Source organism: Haliotis rubra, unplaced genomic scaffold (genome assembly GCF_003918875.1).
Source record: "Haliotis rubra isolate DU_JTF1 unplaced genomic scaffold, ASM391887v1 Scf387, whole genome shotgun sequence".
Taxonomy (NCBI): Eukaryota; Metazoa; Mollusca; class Gastropoda; order Lepetellida; family Haliotidae; genus Haliotis; species Haliotis rubra.
The window spans coordinates 347,104-370,681 of record NW_025767065.1 but is presented as its reverse complement, the minus strand read 5'-3'; the positions used below and the strand labels follow the sequence as shown (position 1 = coordinate 370,681).

General features: G+C 43.1%; 1 protein-coding gene across 1 annotated transcript; it reads right to left on the bottom strand.

Annotated features, from left to right (window-relative positions):
* Window positions 1–8,421: 8,421 nt before the first annotated feature.
* On the bottom strand, window positions 8,422–14,662 carry LOC124286610. Its single transcript, XM_046722989.1, has 6 exons — window positions 14,453–14,662; window positions 13,790–13,894; window positions 13,270–13,348; window positions 12,595–12,759; window positions 10,614–10,714; window positions 8,422–8,508 (listed from the first exon to the last, which is right to left on the bottom strand). Exons 1-6 carry the CDS (start codon window positions 14,600–14,602, stop codon window positions 8,470–8,472), a joined length of 639 nt encoding a protein of 212 aa, XP_046578945.1. The 5' UTR covers window positions 14,603–14,662; the 3' UTR covers window positions 8,422–8,469.
* Between the last annotated feature and the right edge of the window lie 8,916 nt (window positions 14,663–23,578).

The following is a 23,578-nucleotide window of genomic DNA, read 5'->3' as shown; positions in this document are numbered from 1 at the left end:
ATATATAAACGAAGTATATAAAAAATAAAAATTTAAAAAAGAAACGAATTATCGAGAAATTTCGGTTTATAAATAAAGATCCGTGCTTTCCAAGCAATTATACGGGTTTCGTATTGAGCAGAATGTACTGACCAAGAGTACATTTCATTCTTGTTGGCAGGTGTTCGTGAATCAAAATGTGAGGAATAACCCCTTGCATTTCCGTATAAATGTCTTGCCATATTGTATAACACTATACCACCAGGCATAGATGACCTATCAAACATCTCATCTGCCTTTTGCTATATTCTGTTTATCACTACACGCACCACCAATCAGCCCTCTAGTAGTGGGTGTTTGTACAGGTAACAGACAGTATGATTAGTTGGCGATGTCACGTGCTTATACGTCACTGTCCCGGGGCATGCTGGGTATCGTTATGTTCCACTAGCAAATAGAGCAAGTTGCATGCTTATTTAAGATGAAACTTCAGCTAGCAGTCACGTGTGTGGGACTGATCTCGAATCATTGATGTGTTGTTTAAAGATGAAATGTAAACGAGAGTTTTCGAATCCAGTGGTTGACATTATGAGCACCGATCAACGCATTAGGTGAGTGAGTGAGTTGGGTTTTACGCCGCTTTTAGCGATATTCCAGCAATATCATGGCGGGGGACACCAGAATCAACGTATTAGGGATACGATGACATTTGTCAACCCACCCGGTCACTCGTCTCTCATGGACTATCGCCGTCATATAGCTGGAATATTGCTGAGTGCAGGGTAAAACTAAACTCACTCACTCACTCATGGACTGATGTTTTTTACCGGATCTTCACGGGTTTGTTCCAGCATGGCGAAGGCAACATATATCTGACAATACCTTAAACAAAAGGAAACTGTAACAAATACATTCTTCTATGTATGAGTGAGTTTGCTCTAACGCCATTTAAACAGTATTTCAGTTATTTCGCTGTATGTATCAGTGTGAAAGGAAAGCCGTACGTGACGACTGTCTCACACGTGTATTACTGTGGTGAAACATACGAGCACGGTGTGGCGCTAACAAACCGAGAACCATAATGAGTGTCAATTTTGGATTTGAACCCATGATCATACGTTTTGAGACCCGACTACGGAATAAAGTTACACAGCTAATTGGGCACATGTGAAGATCCGGTTTAGAACTGATCTTCGGGAACCAATGCTTGTCGTAAGAGGCGACTGACGGGAGGATCGGGTGGTCAGGCTCGCTGAGTTGGTTGACACGTGTCATAGTATCGTAACTACCTAGATCGAGGTTCATGCAGTTGATCACTGGATTGTCTGGTCCAGACTCGATATTTACAGACCATCGCCATATTGCTGGAATATTGCTGAGTGCGGCGTTAAACAACGAACAAACAAATTTGGCAACATCAGCTCCTTTGATACCCTTTGTCATAAGAGTCATCAGTTAATGATTCTGATGTGTACTTAATTGTGAAAATGACATGAACTGGAGTTTGGATCACGCCATGCTTCATACAATAGCGGGGCGGTGGGGTAGCCGTGTGGTTAAAGCGTTGGCTCGTCACGCCGAAGACCCGGGTTCGAATCCCCACATGGGTACATTGTGTGAAGCTTATTTCTGGTGTCCCCCGCCGTGATGTTGCTGGAATATTGCTAAAAGCGGCGTAAAACCAAACTCAGTCAGTCAATCAGTCATACAATAGCAAATATAAAAACAGCAACATACGTTGTAACAATAAGTTCTTAAATTTCATATTTGCACCGATGTTTGAGTCGCGAATCATCACCATTCTGCCCAGACTCAGTTTTATCCTACAAAGACTGGGCGAACTCATAATATAAACAGATGTGTCTTCATTAACAACAGCCCGTTGCACGATCCATTACTTGCCGGAAATAAAGAATATGTCGGATGTAAATATGCCCTTTACTTTGTAAACATGTGGGTGATATTTACTGGTTAAAAAAACTGACAGTCTGTAAACACAGAAACGATTTAGACTGGAACTTCCACGAGGATGGCTCGATCTGGCATCGCACAGAGTCTTTGTATAATTCCACAGGCAACGTGTATTGCCATAACGCTAATATATGACGTCACAACAGGTGACGTGACGTCATGGATATATCACTTACAGTTGCATGTTTGTGATATAATGTTTTAGGATCTCGGTGACCTTGACCTTCTAATTTGTCAGCAGACAGACATAATGTCAGAGTGACGTGGTAGACGTTGGATTCACGTGAATGTATGGATGGACTGAACCCTTGAAGTAGAGCGTGTCTGCTGTAAATGTTTGCGAGAATCTTCGACTCCTGGAAACGTCACGTGACAACTTTTGGCATGTTATTCCCTACTATTTATTGGGCTAGGTGAGATGTAATGGGGTTTTCATCCATACTGAGGGCGGTGGGGAAAGCTTGTGATTAACGCGATCGCTCTTCACGCCGAAAACCCGGGTACACATGGGTGCAATCTGTGAAGCATATCTGGTATTGCTGGAACATTGCTGAAACTGATGGACTGATGTTTTTTACCGGATCTTCACGGGTTTGTTCCAGCATGGCGAAGGCAACAAATATCTGACAATACCTTAAACAAAGGAAACTGTAACAAATACATTCTTCTATGTATGAGTGAGTTTGCTTTAACGCCATTTAAACAGTATTTCAGTTATTTCGCTGTATGTATCAGTGTGAAAGGAAAGCCGTACGTGACGAAGTGTCTCACACGTGTATTACTGTGGTGAAACATACGAGCACGGTGTGGCGCTAACAAACCGAGAACCATCATGAGTGTCAATCTTGGATTCGAACCCATGATCATACGTTTTGAGACCCGACTACGGAATAAAGTTACACAGCTAATTGGGCACCTGTGAAGATCCGGGTTAGAACTTATCTTCAGGAACCCACGCTTGTCGTAAGAGGCGACTGACAGGAGGATCGGGTGGTCGTTGAATGCTCGCTGACTTGGTTGACACGGTGTCATCGTATCGTAACTACCTAGACCGAGGTTTATGCTGTTGATCACTGGATTGTCTGGTCCAGACTCGATATTTACAGACCATCGCCATATTGCTGGAATATTGCTGAGTGCGGCGTTAAACAAAGAACAAACAAATTTGGCAACATGAGCTCCTTTGTCATAAGAGTCATCAGTTAATCATTCTGATGTGTACTTAATTGTGAAAATGACATGTACTGGAGTTTGGATCACGCCATGCTTCATACAATAGCGGGGCGGTGGGGTAGCCGTGTGGTTAAAGCGTTGGCTCGTCACGCCGAAGACCCGGGTTCGAATCCCCACATGGGTACATTGTGTGAAGCCCATTTCTGGTGTCCCCCGCCGTGATGTTGCTGGAATATTGCTAAAAGCGGCGTAAAACCAAACTCAGTCAGTCAATCAGTCATACAATAGCAAATATAAAAACAGCAACATACGTTGTAACAATAAGTTCTTAAATTTCATATTTGCACCGATGTTTGAGTCGCGAATCATCACCATTCTGCCCAGACTCAGTTTTATCCTACAAAGACTGGGCGAACTCATAATATAAACAGATGTGTCTTCATTAACAACAGCCCGTTGCACGATCCATTACTTGCCGGAAATAAAGAATATGTCGGATGTAAATATGCCCTTTACTTTGTAAACATGTGGGTGATATTTACTGGTTAAAAAAACTGACAGTCTGTAAACACAGAAACGATTTAGACTGGAACTTCCACGAGGATGGCTCGATCTGGCATCGCACAGAGTCTTTGTATAATTCCACAGGCAACGTGTATTGCCATAACGCTAATATATGACGTCACAACAGGTGACGTGACGTCATGGATATATCACTTACAGTTGCATGTTTGTGATATAATGTTTTAGGATCTCGGTGACCTTGACCTTCTAATTTGTCAGCAGACAGACATAATGTCAGAGTGACGTGGTAGACGTTGGATTCACGTGAATGTATGGATGGACTGAACCCTTGAAGTAGAGAGTGTCTGCTGTAAATGTTTGCGAGAATCTTCGTCTCCTGGAAACGTCACGTGACAACTTTTGGCATGTTATTCCCTACTATTTATTGGGCTAGGTGAGATGTAATGGGGTTTTCATCCATACTGAGGGCGGTGGGGAAAGCTTGTGATTAACGCGATCGCTCTTCACGCCGAAAACCCGGGTACACATGGGTGCAATCTGTGAAGCATATCTGGTATTGCTGGAACATTGCTGAAACTGATGGACTGATGTTTTTTACCGGATCTTCACGGGTTTGTTCCAGCATGGCGAAGGCAACAAATATCTGACAATACCTTAAACAAAAGGAAACTGTAACAAATACATTCTTCTATGTATGAGTGAGTTTGCTTTAACGCCATTTAAACAGTATTTCAGTTATTTCGCTGTATGTATCAGTGTGAAAGGAAAGCCGTACGTGACGAAGTGTCTCACACGTGTATTACTGTGGTGAAACATACGAGCACGGTGTGGCGCTAACAAACCGAGAACCATCATGAGTGTCAATCTTGGATTCGAACCCATGATCATACGTTTTGAGACCCGACTACGGAATAAAGTTACACAGCTAATTGGGCACCTGTGAAGATCCGGGTTAGAACTGATCTTCAGGAACCCACGCTTGTCGTAAGAGGCGACTGACGGGAGGATCGGGTGGTCAGGCTCGCTGACTTGGTTGACACGTGTCATCGTATCGTAACTACCTAGACCGAGGTTTATGCTGTTGATCACTGGATTGTCTGGTCCAGACTCGATATTTACAGACCATCGCCATATTGCTGGAATATTGCTGAGTGCGGCGTTAAACAACGAACAAACAAATTTGGCAACATGAGCTCCTTTGTCATAAGAGTCATCAGTTAATCATTCTGATGTGTACTTAATTGTGAAAATGACATGAACTGGAGTTTGGATCACGCCATGCTTCATACAATAGCGGGGCGGTGGGGTAGCCGTGTGGTTAAAGCGTTGGCTCGTCACGCCGAAGACCCGGGTTCGAATCCCCACATGGGTACATTGTGTGAAGCCCATTTCTGGTGTCCCCCGCCGTGATGTTGCTGGAATATTGCTAAAAGCGGCGTAAAACCAAACTCAGTCAGTCAATCAGTCATACAATAGCAAATATAAAAACAGCAACATACGTTGTAACAATAAGTTCTTAAATTTCATATTTGCACCGATGTTTGAGTCGCGAATCATCACCATTCTGCCCAGACACAGTTTTATCCTACAAAGACTGGGCGAACTCATAATATAAACAGATGTGTCTTCATTATCAACACTAGACCGTTGCACGATCCATCACTTGCCGGAAATAAAGAATATGTCGGATGTAAATATGCCCTTTACTTTGTAAACATGTGGGTGATATTTACTGGTTAAAAAAACTGACAGTCTGTAAACACAGAAACGATTTAGACTGGAACTTCCACGAGGATGGCTCGATCTGGCATCGCACAGAGTCTTTGTATAATTCCACAGGCAACGTGTATTGCCATAACGCTAATATATGACGTCACAACAGGTGACGTGACGTCATGGATATATCACTTACAGTTGCATGTTTGTGATATAATGTTTTAGGATCTCGGTGACCTTGACCTTCTAATTTGTCAGCAGACAGACATAATGTCAGAGTGACGTGGTAGACGTTGGATTCACGTGAATGTATGGATGGACTGAACCCTTGAAGTAGAGAGTGTCTGCTGTAAATGTTTGCGAGAATCTTCGACTCCTGTAAACGTCACGTGACAACTTTTGGCATATTATTCCCCTACCATTTATTTATTTACCGTTCACGGATAAACCTGGAGACGTCACTCTAGGTCAGATGTCACTGATGGTAATTAAAGTGACATTTGAATGTTGTAAATGTATAAAATGTATTAAATGAAGTCAATAGGTTTTGCCGCTCTAGGATATCCCTGGAGACATCGCTCCAGGTCAGATGATGTGGTCAGTGATGGCGACTGGTGCTGTCTGACAGACGAGAGGGGGGAGACACCGCGGTGTTTAATCAGTCGATAGATGCAGGAATTAATGAACTGGCCGCAGAGGAGATGGCGTGGATATTGCTCTAATGGAGATTTGTCTGTTTCTCATGGTCAAGTTCATCACAAGCGTCGGACACTGAAGATTAACGTTTCTGTCTTGATGGGAATGGAATGAGGTGGAAGAGTGTTGTCGTCTGATTGTAATGCTGGTCGTCCAAAGGCCATTGTGTATCGTCTGAGTCTCAAGTTAGATATAACAGGCATTAACACATTCTCGTCACGCTATGTCGTCTGTCTGTATTGCCGGATACACAGTAATTTTGTAAGTCTTCTTAATGCTTACCCACATTCCGGCGTATCCTTTGTTTTGGTTTGTCGTCAGTGATAATGTCGACTGTAAACTTGTTAAAATAATCCAGATCTATGGCAGTTGAATGGTTGGAGGGAGCTACTAACTAACTTCATGTGATTGAAGGTATTCAGATGGACCGTGTTGTCGTCTGCCACTGGTTCAGCTCGTATCGAGATCATTAGAGATGGTCAGTGCTTCCCGCCGAAAAGACGTGAGTCACAATATGTCGTCTGCACCTACGTCAAGGTTAAACAGGTCAGTCGTCAATATCCACGGTGTTGTGTCACCTCTCTGTTCACACCGGGTGTATAAGCAGAGCAAGTCGTTTGCGTTAAATTGGTTTATTGACAATGCTTCCCTTTTATAAAAAATAATAACAACTATATTCATTGTAATTTTTCAAAGAATTCCAGTTTAAGAGTTATATTTGGGTATAACCTGAGACAGACAAAATAGCGCGCAAGTCTTGAGCTCTAAGAAGTATATAAAGAAACCATAAGGATGACGTTGCGGTTTTGTTCTTGATTTGATTTAAACATATTTATTCAAGAGAATGGATTGGGTACAAGTTATGCCAACTTAGTGAAACCCTCTCCTATTTACAGTGCTTACATGTAAAAGTGAAACAAACTATATGTACAGGGATAGAAAGATATATACAAAATGATATATACAATACAATGAATACATGAATTAGTTAGATCATACACATTATATCCAATCACTTAACCTTTTGGAATTTGATATATATTTTTGAACTTTGTTCTTGAATACGGTTTTGTTCAAGTAAGTCACTCACCGTGCACTGACCCTGCATCTTAAACAAATGGAACTGACGCAGCTGTGGGGACCCTAGGATTCTCGTGATTTCTCGATTACCGAGTAATACTCAGCTATAGAACTTCATCAAACATCCTGAACATCTAGAAAAGATGAAGTCATTCCTGGAGTGGAGAACGATTTGCTGTGGATTCTGCAGCTGGTTAAGACTTCGCATCTTCTCCCTACGATGAAAGAGGTGTTCGCTTAACGTCCTCCAGGTAAAGCTGTTCCTCCATCCGACGTATAAACATCAACAAACAACACCCAGCATCAAACACAAGCGTGCCTGTTTCTAAAGAGCCCCGCATCTCGTGGTCATCAACACAACACTGCTCAGTACTGACCCCTGTGACCTACTGGTGTCTGGCACGTGCACCATCAGCACGTGCACCTTTAACGCACATAATTAGCCACAGGTTCCAAACGGCTGTATCCGACATTAGCCCTCAATGTTTGAACAGTGCTTGCTGAAGGCGATGTGGGTGAATCGTTACGTGATGTCTGATAGTATATTCTGATGTCATGATGACGTCATACAGATAATGATAACATACCATTCATACTGGTCATGAGTAAGTGAGTTTAGTTTTACGCCGCTTTTAGCAATACCCCAGCAATATCACGGCGGAGACACCAGAAATGGGCTTCACACATTAACCAATGTGAGGAATCGAACCTGGGCCTTCAGCGTGAGGAGCGAACGCTTTAACCACTATGCTACCCCACCTCCCCAACACCAGACAGAGAGGGGCCCAACAAGAAATACTTTTTAATCATGTTCCGCCCACTTTCCAAAACGGCCGTTTTCAGATACAGTCCGTTTGAGTCAGAAACGGACCGATGAATTGCAAATTTTATCATTGTACAAAATTGCCACATAAATATATATCGTACACATGTTTATCATTTACTAATACCCAACAGCTTTCTTATTTTTTAAAATTTGCCGGACTCCACCAAAAAAGTTGTTTAAGAAACTATCATAATTGAAAACGCAAAAGTTGTTATCTGTCGCGGCGGGGTGAAACCGCAGAAACGGAACACAAATATAAGAAAGCTGTTGGGTATTAGTAAATGATAAACATGTGTACTATATATATTTATGTGGCAATTTTGTACAATGATAAAATTTGCAATTCATCGGTCCGTTTCTGACTCAAACGGTCTGTAGTCGTTTGTTGTCATACGATTTGATCAACATGTTGACGGATGTCTTCAAAGATTATCTGTTTATTTAATTTTATTTTCTGCTATTGTCATTTCTGGATGTCTTTATGCTCACTGTTCTGCCTCTTCTCAGAACGTCATAAACCCAGGTCTTCTTGGAACAGCGGGCTAAACACAAAATGAACGAATCATGAGCAGATTGCGAGGTGAAACAGAACTTTAAGTTACAGAGTTTGAGGCACTAATTTGTTCTGGTAAGAGCATGTACTTTATATCGGGCTAACACTTGCTGACTTGAAGGTAGGTTGGTTCCACATACAAAGCAAGGATTCCGGTCAATCGGAAAACACTTTACTTGTGGCCTCGACAGGTTTTGTTCTATCTGTACCCAACGAACATTTCAACTTCAATTGGTGCTGGTTATACATCAGAAGAGTGAGTTAGTGAATATAGTTTTACGCCGCTTTTAGCAATATTTCAGTAATATCACGACAGGGGACACCAGAAATGGGCTACACACATTGTACCCATGTGGGGAATCGAACCCGGGTCTTGTGCGTGACGAGCGAACGCTTTAACCACTAGGCCTCCCCACCTCCCCTATAGCAGAAGGAGGGAAGGCAATGTGAAATCAAACGATAACTGAGTATAGTTTTACTACGCCTCAATGTTCCAGGAAGGTCGTCGTGGAGAATACCGTCACATTGTAACCTGATGTGGAATCGAACCCAGGTCCAATCGTGACTGGTGAACACTTAAACCACCCAAGGGTTCTGATAAGACTACCTCGTCTGTGAAACATACCCACAAGTATTTAGCCTGTTAGTTTAAGCGTTTCCTTGTTCGAGCCCCCAAGTTGGTGAAATATGTGAAGTCCAATTCAGGTGAGGTGAGGTGAAATTGGGTTTAACGTCGTGCTGGAGAATATTTCGCTCATATGACGACGTGCATGCGTGTGTATGTGTATGTGCGGCTGCTTGTACTAGCCCAGACTGAAGCTGGTTTTATAGTGCTAGCCCACTGAGATACCATGCCGCAGTGAAGCATGAATACCCCACTCAGACACATTATACTGACTCCGAGCCGACCAGTCCTTGTTGTACCCATTAATGCCGAGCGCCAGGCAGGGACCAACAAGTACCATATTTTAACGTCTTTCGGTATGACGCGGTCGGGGATTGAACCCGCGACCTTCCGCTCTCCGGGCGGACGCTCTAACTACTACACCACGGAGGCGGTCACTCAGAGGTTTCAAATGAAATGTGGTATATACCTATCATTGGGTTGGTTTAGTGTTTTGGATGTAATATTCTCCCAGTCACTATAGCATATGTCTTGCATTGACTCCAATGGGTTATGCATGTCTCACAAATCAAAACATTGATTGAACAACAGTCTCGTTTCCTGTTGAATGGGTTCCGTCCTATTGCACAAATTAGTACAATAACCAGTCCAGAATTTTTAGACCAATTCATTTAACTGGATACATAAATATTAATCAGTATTATTTGATACATCTAAGCATTTGTATATTGCAACACTACGCTCCTTATAATCCTTGCAAACTTGTCGTGCAGCGTGCTCTGTCGTACAGCTTACTCTCACAAACAGAAACCTGGAAATCGTGGAAATCTCAAAACGAGGCTCTGCCGCTCGAAATATTTGGCGGTCTGGTACGGACTTGATATTATATCAATCACATTGTGCGTTACAGAACTAAACCGTCCGAATAAGCGCAAAAAACACAACGGATGTAACCAGTGTCGTTACATCGTGCTGGAGAATATTTCGCTCATATGACGACGTGCATGCGTGTGTATGTGTATGTGCGGCTGCTTGTACTAGCCCAGACTGAAGCTGGTTGTATAGCGCTAGCCCACTGAGATACCACGCCGCAGTGAAGCATGAATACCCCACTCAGACACATTATACTGACTCCGAGCCGACCAGTCCTTGTTGTACCCATTAATGCCGAGCGCCAGACAGTGACCAACAAGTACCATATTTTAACGTCTTTTTGGTATGATGGGGTCGGGGATCGAACCCGCGACCTTCCATTTCAGGAGTGTCTCGACGTAACATTGATGAAATATTTTTAAAACCATATTACAATACCAGCTCACTCACTAATACATTTAAAATGTCCAAGCAAGTCTAGATTCATTGGGTTCCCTAATAATATATATGAAAACTGCTGCTGATATCACGATGCACCGATTGTAACGTTTCCTCACAATCATAACTTATGGAACAGTTTGCTACAGTCAACCCACCTCGTAGTTCGCCCCCTTGCAGCTAGGTGGCGGGACGAACACATCCGGGTTCTTGATTCCAATCGTTGTGTTGACGAAGGCATAGTTAGAAAACATATACTCTGCCAGAAAAATGAGATGGTTTATTAAATGATATAAGTGACAAACTTTATTACAGAACAAAAGGATCTAAATATCTAACAAAACTAGATTCCATTGTAAGATCATATGCATGTGTTTATGAATCACTATCAGACATGCTGATATCTGGTATTCGCGACAATGTGGTCGAATCCTTTCCCACCAGTGACACCCGTCATAAACACATGCATGCTGCAAGGCAAGTAAATTGTTCACTTAAACAGACACGAAAACAGTGCCACAAGTCAAACTTGGGAATGGAGTATTTTTTAACACTGATGCATCAAATTTGTAAATGATCTCTAAAGGTAAAACTAAAAGTCTGGAGTTGCTGGAATAATACCAGATATAAAGGATGAGTGAGTTTAGTTTTACCGCTTTTAGCAATATTCCAGCAATATCACAGGGGGGTGGTACACCCGAAATGGGCTTTACGCACTGTACCTATGTAGGGTATCCCACTTGGCTACCCCACCGCCATATACAGCGTAAATGACTCTTTCCCACCTCCCCTAAAACTGATCATCATAACCCCGCCCTGCTTGTCACAAAATCAATTACACCCCCACCCCTTCCCTTCCGATAGTCTTTAAGTATATGTTTCTAAATATTACTACCCCACCCCATCCCCAACCCCATAATTTATGAACGGTCCCTAAAGGAGAAGCTGACTATTGGAATGTTGAAGTAACCCTAAATGTCACACAGACCTTGGAGAGTGTAATGTCACTGTGACCCTTTAAGCACAGATCTATATATGAACGCAGTTAAACTGTTTTGGTCTCGTTAATTCTGGCTCAGGTGGGTAAATCTATTTATAAACCTTTTAATACCTTTAATCCACGTTCTTGCGTCATCGCCATAGTTACCATTTAAGATGTAAACACACGCATATGGCGCAGAATATCTCTTTCGTTGCTCGAATATGTGCCAAACTGGTGCAATAAATAGGAGTTTGGAATCGAACACTGAAAGACAGTAGACAATTCAAAGAAGTGGTAAATGGGAGTTATTTTCGCTGTTGTCTGGGGAAGGGATGGGGAACGTGTTCTGTAATCACCGTGCCAATTACCTGCGTCAAACTGAAATATGAATCACAGGTCAACTGGCTCTCCTATTTACTGTGTCACAATCTAAGCGCACTAATGCCTCTTCGTGGTTGTGATAGACTGATACATTTGTTAAAATTGGATGGTTCTTAGGGACCGATCATAATTTAAAAAGTTATGCTTAAAAATTATGGGATGGGAGGGGAGGGTAATTGATTTTGTACATGACAAGCAGGGGGGTCACTTACATTGTACATGGATTGGGGTGGGTGGGTGGGGTGTTGGGTGTTTCACATCGTACATGCTTCTCCATGTAAATCACCACCACCGACCCGAGCCATAAATTATGAACGGTCCCTTATTGCAAATAGTCATAATGGGGAGTGAGCCAAATAACGCTTTCTGAACGAAAGTGTAATATCATTTAAAAAGTGCCTGCACAGCTTGCTCTGACGTCATTACTCACGACAGGTACAGTGCACCTGTATCATGTGATCACGTTGTGTCCTCTATATTGCACCTGCCTGAGGTAACCAATATGTCTTGTAAGTGATTAGCATCTAACAACTATCACAGTGTGGAACCGACTCGAATTAACCATACATTAACGTGCTGTTACGATTCTGAACCCGTCCGACCACTGAACATTTCATTAACCAAGCAAATGGAGTTTAAGTATTAAATTCGATTTCCAGAACAGAGGGGCCCAAAATGGGTTCCCCTGAAGATACCTCATCTGTATCATAGATAATTTGGCTTTTGAGCTACAGTACATAGCCCCAGTACATATAGTCTTAGAAAGACGCAGTCACCTCCGTTAATAACTCCGTAGATTGTCTCAAACACCGGCATGTGGTCGTACGTAGTCTGCAGGATGTATCTGATGCCTTCCTCTGTGCCTCGGAATTCTTGAATCCATACTGCGTTGTCGTAGTCCATGCCGTATCTGGTCTTGTCCCAGCTGAAGTTGGCGTCCCCTGAGGACGAGGATGTGAAGTGACGTAAACTGGGATTTAACGCCGATTGCACGATCATTGCATTCATACAGCAATAGGCATCTCTACGTCAGGCTGGTTATGCTTGTGAGAGAAAATCCAGTATAACATATATTGACTCCGAAACGACTCGCCCTATTATCCACGTACTGCAAAGCGCTAGGCAGGGAAAAACAAGTACCATCTTTTGGTATAACGCAAAATCGAACCACTTCTGTCAATAGGACACGTACCCGTGAAGATCCGGGTTAAAATGATCTTCAGCAACCCAGGCTTGTCGTAAGAGGCAACTAACGGGATCGGGTAGTCAGGCTCGCTGACTTGGTTGACACATGTCATCGTATCCCTGTTGCGTAGATCGATTCTCATGGTGTTGAACATGATTGTCTGGTCCAGATTCGATTATTTATTGACCACCATATAGTTGGACTATTGCTGAGTGCTGTGTTAAGCAACAAACAAAAATGTTCTCGAAATCGGACACGTACTTACGTGGAATGCATGCTTTTCTGAAAGTTTCATTCAGCAGGACTTTTCTGCAGGTGTCGTTTTCGACTATGTACAATGTTTTCTGGAACAAAATTACATATTTTAAACATACTTTATCAACATACTTATTTTGGTCCATTCAAGGAGGGCACGGGTGGCCAAGTTGTCGAAGGCGCTGTTGAGCTGCACTCTTGGGCTCGAACCCTTTCCTCGTCGGTTATATTTCTAGGTTTGTCAGCTCCATGGGTCATATAAGTTAAATATTAAAAGTGAATCGAAACATTTTTTTAAGGACAGACAACTTCTTTATTGCAACAGATGCACCGTGTTGGTGTAGATGCTAACACGTGACTTGCTTGACAATGGGGTTAGCGTCTACACCTAAACGTTGTATATATTGCAATAATGAAGTTGTCTAAACATAAACAAATATTCTCCTTCATCAAACCAGCTTCCTAATGCCACTCAAAAGAGGTAAGATGAATATTGTTCAAAGTGCATTAAGCGGAAAATACTCACTCACATGTGTGTAATCGTAGATTTTCTGGACTTCTGGTGATTGTCCGTCTTGTGGCTGTGTGGTCGCTATTCTCGAATGATTCTGGTCGTACGATATTTTGAAGCTGCTCTGTAGTTAGAAAATATTACATCCTATAGGCGTTTGGCAGCCTGTGAGATGCGACTTCAAATATCAATTACTGTCGGTCCAGACTTGATTCCTTAATCCACCGTCATATGACTGGAATAATGCTGAGCGCTACGTTAACCAATCAGGTAGTCGATACAGGTCAGTGTCAACAAAGGTAATAACCACTTGTGGTGAGATGATTTCAGTAACGGACCAAATTTCAAGCGGACTGCGAATTGTAATATGTCTTATCTTGCCTCTAAACAAAACATTTCCTTCATATTTTCATTAGATTTGTGATTAGACACCATCATAATAAAGAACACGACTCCGATGTTTTTGTTTGAGTTTTTTCAACTTATTGTTCAAGATAGCGTTAAACCAATACAAAACATTCTGTGAACTCACAAACGTCTTAATGACGTCACAGTGTAAAGAATATTTTGTCGACTATATTAGCCAGTGAGAGCGTCTGTGTGAAGACGTATGTATCAGGGATTCCGTGAATGTCTCGGATAATCGCAACTGTCTTGACGAAATAACAGTAAACTTGCCTACCGTTTCCATGTTAGGAACGTCATTCTTGATGACTCCTTGCAGTGTGCGCTGTACCGACTCCCACTGAGGTAGGGAGCACCAGTCAAACGGTAAACTGCACGTGCTCGCTGTCACCATGCACGTGAAGATCAGGAGTCTGAGGAATGACATGATTCACGGACTGAGGACTGTCTATGAACATGACATTGAAACTAGGCCTCCCTTATCTTATCAGGTCTGTCGGGACACAAGTGTGTATTTTGTAACGAATATTTCAGTATTTGATGTCAGTGTAACAAATGGACATTTTCGAATATCTAAGGAAATTTTTGGTATGTTTTAAAGGGATGCCTATGTGCATACCTAAGAATGTTAAGATTCTTTACTGAAAAACCTTTTCTTATACATTGTAAAATATTTGAAGATTTTTTTAATGAAAAACCTTTCCTTATACCTTGTAAAATATTCGTCTGCTGTCTACAATTCCAGAGTGTCCCATTTTCTGGTGTCCCCCTCCGTGATATTGCTTGAATGTTGCTAAAAGCGGCGTCAAACCATACTCACTCACTCCAGAGTCACACGTGTATGGGGGACCACGTGACTTACTCACTTGTCAATGTGGTTAGATTAATTACAGACGAAAGTGGCGACTGAATTTAAATGATGTGCATCTGTCCTAATTAGCTGAACCAAGATAAAGCCAAGTCAAGGAACAGGAAGGGAATAAACGTTATTTCTTGACATCAGAACTGACGTCATATGGATTGTATTTCATCTTCCCCAAAGCAGATGTCTGTGAATGTTACCGATTTACTTCATCAACGGAAGTTATCAAGTCACTAGATACATCGAATGTGCTCTTTAAAAATATAATTAATTTGAAACAGCAGTTATATAACTGTATGACGTCTAAAGCACTAGTTTTGTCAAATGTGATCCATTTAAAACGATCACTGTGTTACATAAGCATTAATGTACGATATTAGGTGGACCGACCCCCCACCCCCAAAATAAAAGCATTTTAAAACAATAGACCTGGTTTATATTAAGAATGTGTTGTTTTTAACCTTAAGTAGTATTCACAGTGATTTGACAAAACAAACGATAGAGACACGCCGGACTGCTGGACGAACGAAAGTACACACCTTCATCAACAGGGTCAGTGACATGTGTCAACCAAGTTAGCGAGTCTGACAACCTGATCCCGTTAGTCGCCTCTTTACGACAAGCATGGTTGCTGAAGGTTCATTTTAACCAGGACCTTTACGGGTCGTACAGGAAATAAAGTCTGTCCAAGAATTGCGATAGAGGACACCGATAGGGAACTAGACATATTCTATCCGAGGAATGAAATTGTGAGACACCATAGATAAGAGAGTGAGTGAGTTGGGTTTTACGCCGCTTTTAGCAATATTCCAGCAATATCACAGCTTGGAACACCAGAAATAAGCTTCACACATTGTACCCATGTGGGGAATCGAACCCGGTTCTTCGTCGTGACGAGCGAACGCTTTAACCACTAGGCTACCCCATCGCCCCTGAAGTGGTGTGAACGCTCTGGATTCCAAAATACTGGCTGCACACTAAGGATAAGCAGGGGCGGTGGCGTAGCCTAGTGGTTAAAGCGTTCGCTCGTCACGCCGAAGACCCGGGTTCGATTCCCCACATGGGTACAATGTGTGAAGCCCATTTCTGGTGTCCCCCACCATGCTATTGCTGGAATATTGCTAAAAGCGGCGTAAAACTAAAACTCATTCACTAATGATAAGCTAACACTTTACAATACCATAGGCGGAACGGGTCACAGAGAACAGTACTGACAATAGTTCTAAATATATACGACCGCCTCCGTGGTGTAGCGGTTAGAGCGTCCGCCCGGAGAGCGGAAGGTCGCGGGTTCAATCCCCGACCAAGTCATACCAAAACACGTTAAAATATGGTACTTGTTGGTCCCTGCCTGGCGCTCGGCATTAATGGGTACATCAAGGACTAATCGGCTCGGAGTCAGTATAATGTGTCTGAGTGGGATATTCATGCTTCACTGCGGCATGGTATCTCAGTGGGCTAGCACTGTAAAACCAGCTTAAGTCTGGGCTAGTACAAGCAGCCGCACATACACATACGCATGCACGTCGTCATATGAGCGAAATATTCTCAAGCACGACGTTAAACCTAATTTCACCTCACCATATATACACGGCATGGAGACATGATGTATGGTTAAACCGATGACTCATTACTGAGTTTAACCAACTTCCCACATCGGTCCGAGGGTGTTTCTACCATCATAAAACTGATGATGATGATGATGAGAATCAGATGCGCACAATTTGGTGACGACATCATCATCAGCATCATCAATTTTAATTTCAACAGATAATGAGCTTGAAAAATTTGCAGCATACATTTTTAAGTGAGGGTTTAAACGAATATCTACGATGTTGTTAAAAATATAATAACTTCCTTACGTCTTAACTGTGTTGGGAAGTGAGTTAAGGCAGGCTGGTAGGACACTTAAACTGATGTTGTACGACTTGCCCAGTTGATAATATCTCATCGAAAACAACTTACAGACATCTGAAGCGAGGAGATAGCGTTTTCATGTCTACGATCCACAGTTCACAACAACCGCACTTAAGAAAATAACTCGATTCCAGAATATGATAGCAAAGAAGTTTGAAAAGTTGCTAAATGACTATTCAAGAAATGCATGCTTACATCCTAGGAAGCCCTGAGAAGATACGGGTTAGAATTTGTCTTCGGCAACCCACACATGTCGAACAATTCTATCGAATTATTTATGTATATGTAACATGCATCACTGTTTGTTTGTTTCCATCAGTTGTCACGTCAAGTCACTAAGGAAAACGTCGCGTCATGTAAACCAGTGATCGATATTGTAAGCATCAATCCACGCTGTCGGAGTGCAAGAATGCAGCAAAAATAGAATAGTCACCGAAATTTGGGCCCCACACGAACTCCCCTTCAACCTCCCCCATCAATCCGGTCGCCCCTGGGAGTCTGTCCCATCCCGGAATCCCCACGAGATCCCTCTATATCAGACTCTGTACAGACTAAAGCTTAGTCTCTGAATATATATAATTTTGATAGTAACAAACAAGACCATTTAAACTGAAAAGGAGCGCCAGGGACACCAGAGATTCAGAACCTGAACCGTGGGAAATCTAGACTTGCTATATTTAGGGCTTTAGCATTGCAGATAATGTTTGGCAGTAGGGAAAATAATGTGGTTCAGGGACTGTGAGACAGACTAGAATCTATATAAATGAGTGTAGTAATATGGATAAAATATACAGTGAGTGAGTGCATTGTAATTTTACATCGGATTTATTTCAACCAGACCAAGTTACTACACATACACGCGTCATACCAAAACACGTTAAAATATGGTACGTGTTGGTCCCTGCCTGGCGCTCGGCATTAATGGGTACAACAAGGACTGGTCGGCTCGGAGTCAGTATAATGTGTCTGAGTGGGGTATTCCTGCTTCACTGCGGTATGGTATCTCAGTGGGCTAGAACTATAAAACCAGCTTCAGTCTGGGCTAGTACAAGCAGCCACACATACACATACACACGCATGCACGTCGTCATATGAGCGAAATATTCTCAAGCACGACGTAAAACCCCATTTTACCTCACCTACTACACATACACAAGTTCTTTAAAATGAATGGTAAATTATACATCCAGTGACCAATCAATTACCATTTAGGAAGGCGAGGGCGAGGGCGAGGGCGAGGGCGAGGGCGAGGGCGAATATTTTTCAAATTAAGCTTTTGAAACAAAACACATTATTTCTCATCCAGCATCGTATTAAGCACACGGATTTGTTTTTGGGTTGTTTGTTCAAATCATGCGTCACAAAATGACATAGCTCCTCTAAACTGTAGGTGATAAATATCCAATAACCTCGGTATGACGTCAAATAATCTCCATGACGTCACGGTTGAGATCAGATATCATCGCTGAAGATGTTTCGGGGTTTCTTTTCGGAAACATGACTAATTAAGGCGGATACGCAGCACTGAAACACCGATATCTTCTGCTAACGATGTGTTTTAAGCATGCCCGTGCTGGAAGCTACACGTGCCAGATGTGCAGGGTTCAAGGTCAGGTGATGGGAAAATGGTTTTACCTGCTGATGGCCACATCCCGGAGATTATTCTGTTGGTGCCAGAGGTATGTTTTAGGTGGAGTGTGTTTGTTGATGTGAGAGGATCGGACACACGTGGATAGAGGACTTTTGTCTGGATATCACACTATCTCCTTAAATGCCTTTGTGAAAGCAGGTGTATACACATACCCAGATACTTTGTCCATTGGAATATGGTAATTTGATCACAGACCTGTCTGCTACACGTGCATGCCATGGGAAGGTGATATCAGGTTCAGGTGTGGTTTGGTTCAGCAATATTCCAGCTATATGGCGGCGGTCTGTAAATAACCGAATCTACTCCAGGCAATCCACTGATCAACAGCATGAGCATCGATCTACGCAATTGGGATACGATGACATGTGTCAAAAAGTCAGCGAGCCTGACCACCCTATCGCGTTAGTCGCCTCTTACGACAAGCGTGGGTTACTGAAGACCAACTGTAACCCGGATCTTCACGGGTGTTCTAAGTGTGGTCAGGGACTCCTGGTGGTTCATTATCGGAATAGACAGATGGATACGCACCGTCTGCATACACGCTGAAACATTGCGTATATTTCCCCTGTCTAACATTAGAGAGTAAGTCGTGCCTAACAACTAATTACTTCTGAAACACAATCTTATGATCCACTGAACAGAAACAATGTATTTATCACATCATTTTTTAATTTCTTGATAGAACAAAGAAGTTCAGGGGATCTGTTAGGGCTTCGGGAGTTTTGTGCATGGAACCTGATTTACGAGGCTACTAGATTGGTAAAGGTTTAGACCGATTGTTATTACACATCAGCCGTCCATATCGCCTGTAAACAATGTCCCAACCTTGTACAGAGGATATGCCTGTTTAAGAATCTCTAAGAATGGACATAGGTTCAAATCAGTATTAGTGATCCCCAGCGTTCATACCACTCCTGGGACGGTGGGATAGCCTAATCGTTAAAGTCACTCGTCACGCCCAAGGCCCGGGTTCGATTCTCCACATTGGTGCAATGTGTGAAGCCCATTTCTTGCCACCCCCGCCGTGATATTGCTGGAATATTGCTAAAAGCGGCGTAAAACCCAACGCACTCACTCATACCACTCCACGACTCCGTCCAAGGACTACAAGCAACAGTTGCTATTGCACTATATCTCCCCTTTAATGAATCTAATAGACGTTTAATGATCATACTATGCCAGAATATATTCAGCTGGAGACGATTCAGCTCATGTCGGGGAAAGGTCTTGCCAGTTATCTTACAGCTTCTTTAACGCTTCAGTGTTTGGAGTGTGTGCGATATGAATGATACAGCCACTTGGAGCTGCAGCCACCGTAGCTGAATGCACGGAGCATCAGGACGTGGGGTATAACCTTCATTATCACCTGCTTTACAGCATCCACGTGAACTTCTCGACAACCTGTTAAGTCATAAACGTCTTGTGCATTCCGCTGTTGTGATTTATCACTGAAGAGACTTCCCAACTAGAGCGTGGCAGGTATGGCAAAAAACGTGTTTCAAAAATATACCACGTACCTGTCTATACTATAGCTTCCCAAGGTTGAATCATATGTTTGTTGAAGTCTATTCGAACATTTAAATGAGAGCTGGATGGTCACCAACTGTATTACATAACCATATATTAGAAAGAATAACATATACCTTGCAGGTATATACCAGGTGTTATAATTAATACCAGAAAATATAATTAATTTGACTACAAAAGACAAAATGGACTGAGAGTGCTAGACCCACGGACGATATATGTGTGTTAATATGGCGGATATAACTACGTAAAGTAATGGTGTGGATGTTGCTATATTTAGCAGGGATTATGTGTGTCCAGGGATCTTCAATAACACAATAGATGTATCTGAACACTCTGTGGGGATTAAGACTAGATAAGGTGACGCGTCTCTATAATCTCACATTACATCAAGACCAACGGATCTCCAGCCTTGGCCTATTTTGGAAGCTTGTCTTTTGTTGCTACGAGGTGAATATTATTACTGCTAACTTTATTGCTGTTACCACACAGAAATCTTCCATGGGTCTAGCCTTCTCAGTCCATTTTGACTTTACTACTCACATTAATTATATTTTCTTGACTGTATATTTCTTAGTTTGAAGAGACACGAGTAGCCCAGTCGTGTAAGGCGCCACTTTGGCTGTGCAGAGTTACGTCCCTTACACACAACAGGAATCGCTGATAGTAGGTTTGAATCCTGTATCCTGGTTTATCAGCGCCATAGCCGTCTTCATGTTTTTGACCAAGGTGGTAGACGTCACACCTGCATCACTACGGGTTTCCTCTCACACAAAGCAGCCACGTCGTGATATAACTGGAAAGATGTTCACTCACTCACTCACTCACCCACCGACCCACTCACTCACCCATCCACCACCCACCCACCCAAATTAGTTCCGACAGGAAATGTTCGTTCACAGAAGTGAAATACCGATATTCAGATAGGAACAGCATTTCATCTCTGAAGACGTATCACAAATTGATATGCTACCACCATATTTTTACAGTAAGGAAAATGTAGGGTGGAGAATCGTGTTGTGACAAATTCCTCAGAACTTACTGTTTGTTTTCTGTAAATAAACAAACAAACACTTCGGTGCAGTCTTGCAAAAGAACCCCTTGCTTCTTCATGTTCTGGAACCGTACCGACATCATCCTTGTGATTCTACACCTTCCGAGAATACCTGTCTGGGGTGTTTATTATCTAACAGACATCATAGAATGTAGAAGCTGTCAACAGGTTGGACGATGTAAATCTGAGAGCAAATACAGACGAAAATTCGCACCACCGCAAATCTTAAAAATAACTGCAGGAAGCTTTGCCTGTCTGTGAAAACACGTCGAATGACAACGTTGTATTTGTATAACACACCCGTATAGCTAAACACTAGTATGGTGAACACTTATTGTTTATGGGAGACAGGTTGTATATTTGAAGAGACAAGCTCGTGTGTGATGGAAGCCAGGTAAATTTCATAATGGCAATAAGTTTGTATGGGAAAATGTATTAAATATCAGTGCATCCGACATGTTTGAACGCGTGCCTGTCACAAACCCTTGAGAAGATACTCATATAATAGCAGAATCGCGCAGACGTGAAGTGGCTGCCCTCTCGTCTGATTCTGACGAAGAGCAGACGAGATTAAACCATCACTTTCTTACAGATTCCTTTTGAACGCTTCAGCACGTAATTACTACGGTTCGTTGTATGAGAGACACTACTGTTCCTATCGTGGGGACTACTGTTCTATCGTGGGGACTACTGTTCCTATCATGAGCTACGGTCCTGAGAAGCAGACGGTATTAGCTTATCGTCTGCCTCCGATTATGTACAGACGCATGACGCGCATGTATTTGGTTTATTGTGAAAGGAGCGCGATGTTCAGGTCGTGGAGATTAATTTACGGTCAGATTCAGTGTAATAATCTAAATAGCACCAAGGACCAGGTTCTCCTGACATGCTCTTTTCTGAACATATGTGAGAATAACACGTTTTCTTGAATGTATCTGGTCATCAGATTCAGAGAAAAAGCTGACATGAATAGGAAGGTTGAAGATTGCGAGGACCAAACTTGTAACCTTGTCACCTTGACCTTCACTCTCGCCGGTTGAATGAGTGAGTGAATTTAGTTTTACGCCGCACTCAACAATATTCCAGCTATATGGCGGCGGTCTGTAAATAATCGAGTCTGGCCCAGACAATCAGTGATCAACAGCATGAGCATCGATCTGCGTAATTGGGAAGCGATGACAGTGTCAACCAAATCAGCGAGCCTGACCACCCGATCCCGTTAGTCGCCTCTTACGACAAGCATGGGTTACTGAAGATCAATATTCTAACCCGGACCTTCACGGGTACTCGGCGGTTGAAAATTTGGGGAGGATGATACAAAAGACTCGGAAAGAAATATTCGAGTCAGGGAAAATGCATTTCGCCTTCTTTGAGTTAAATGGGTTAGATAAAATGGACCTGTACAAAAGTTGCCGGGAACCTCCGAGAAAATGTACCTTAAATTTGAAGGAAATGGACCCGAATTTTGGAGAAACACAAAACTGACACAAATCTTTAGTGACTCAGTTCATTAACTGATTAGACATTTACTTTATTTATTGATAGGGCATTCACCTTGACTGTCTCAGTGTCAAGGTTTCCACCTCATTCTGCCAATCCAACTATTCCTGAATTACTGGTGTGTGGATGTCGCTGCACTCACTCAGAAGTGGCAATAGTAGAAGAAGATTCGGACGGCCGTTCCACCTCAGACGGGATGTCCTGCACGGCAGCATCTACCCGCCAACTGGTGCCCATAGCTTCCTGTGCGACAGCATCTACCCGCCAACTGGTGCCCATAGCTTCCTGTACCACAGCCTCTACCCGCCAACTGGTGCCCATAGCTTCCTGTACGACAGCCTCTACCCGCCAACTGGTGCCCATAGCAGCCTTCCTGTGCCCCAGCCTCTACCCGCCAACTGGTGCCCATAGCTTCCCGACAGCCTCTACCCGCCAACTGGTGCCCATAGCTTCCTGTGCGACAGCCTCTACCCGCCAACTGGTGCCCATAGCTTCCTGTACCACAGCCTCTACCCGCCAACTGGTGCCCATAGCTTCCTGTACGACAGCCTCTACCCGCCAACTGGTGCCCATAGCTTCCTGCGCAGCCTCTACCCGCCAGCCTCTACCCGCCAACTGGTGCCCATAGCTTCCTGCCTCTACCCACCAACTGGTGCCCATAGCTTCCTGCACCACAGCCTCTACCCGCCAACTGGTGCCCATAGCTTCCTGTACCACAGCCTCTACCCGCCAACTGGTGCCCATAGCTTCCTGCACGACAGCCTCTACCCGCCAACTGGTGCCCATAGCTTCCTGTACCACAGCCTCTACCCGCCAACTGGTGCCCATACCCGCCAACTTCCTGCATAACACAGCCTCTACCCGCCAACTGGTGCCCATAGCTTCCTGCGCG

Coding starts and splice junctions, on each gene's coding strand:
- LOC124286610 (XM_046722989.1), bottom strand. CDS start 14,602: ATGTCATTCCTCAGACTCCTGATCTTCACGTGCATGGTGACAGCGAGC. Junction 12,760..13,269: donor CAGAAAAGCATGCATTCCAC/GTAAGTACGTGT, acceptor CCTCGTCCTCAG/GGGACGCCAACTTCAGCTGG. Junction 8,509..10,613: donor GCAAGGGGGCGAACTACGAG/GTGGGTTGACTG, acceptor TTTTGTGTTTAG/CCCGCTGTTCCAAGAAGACC.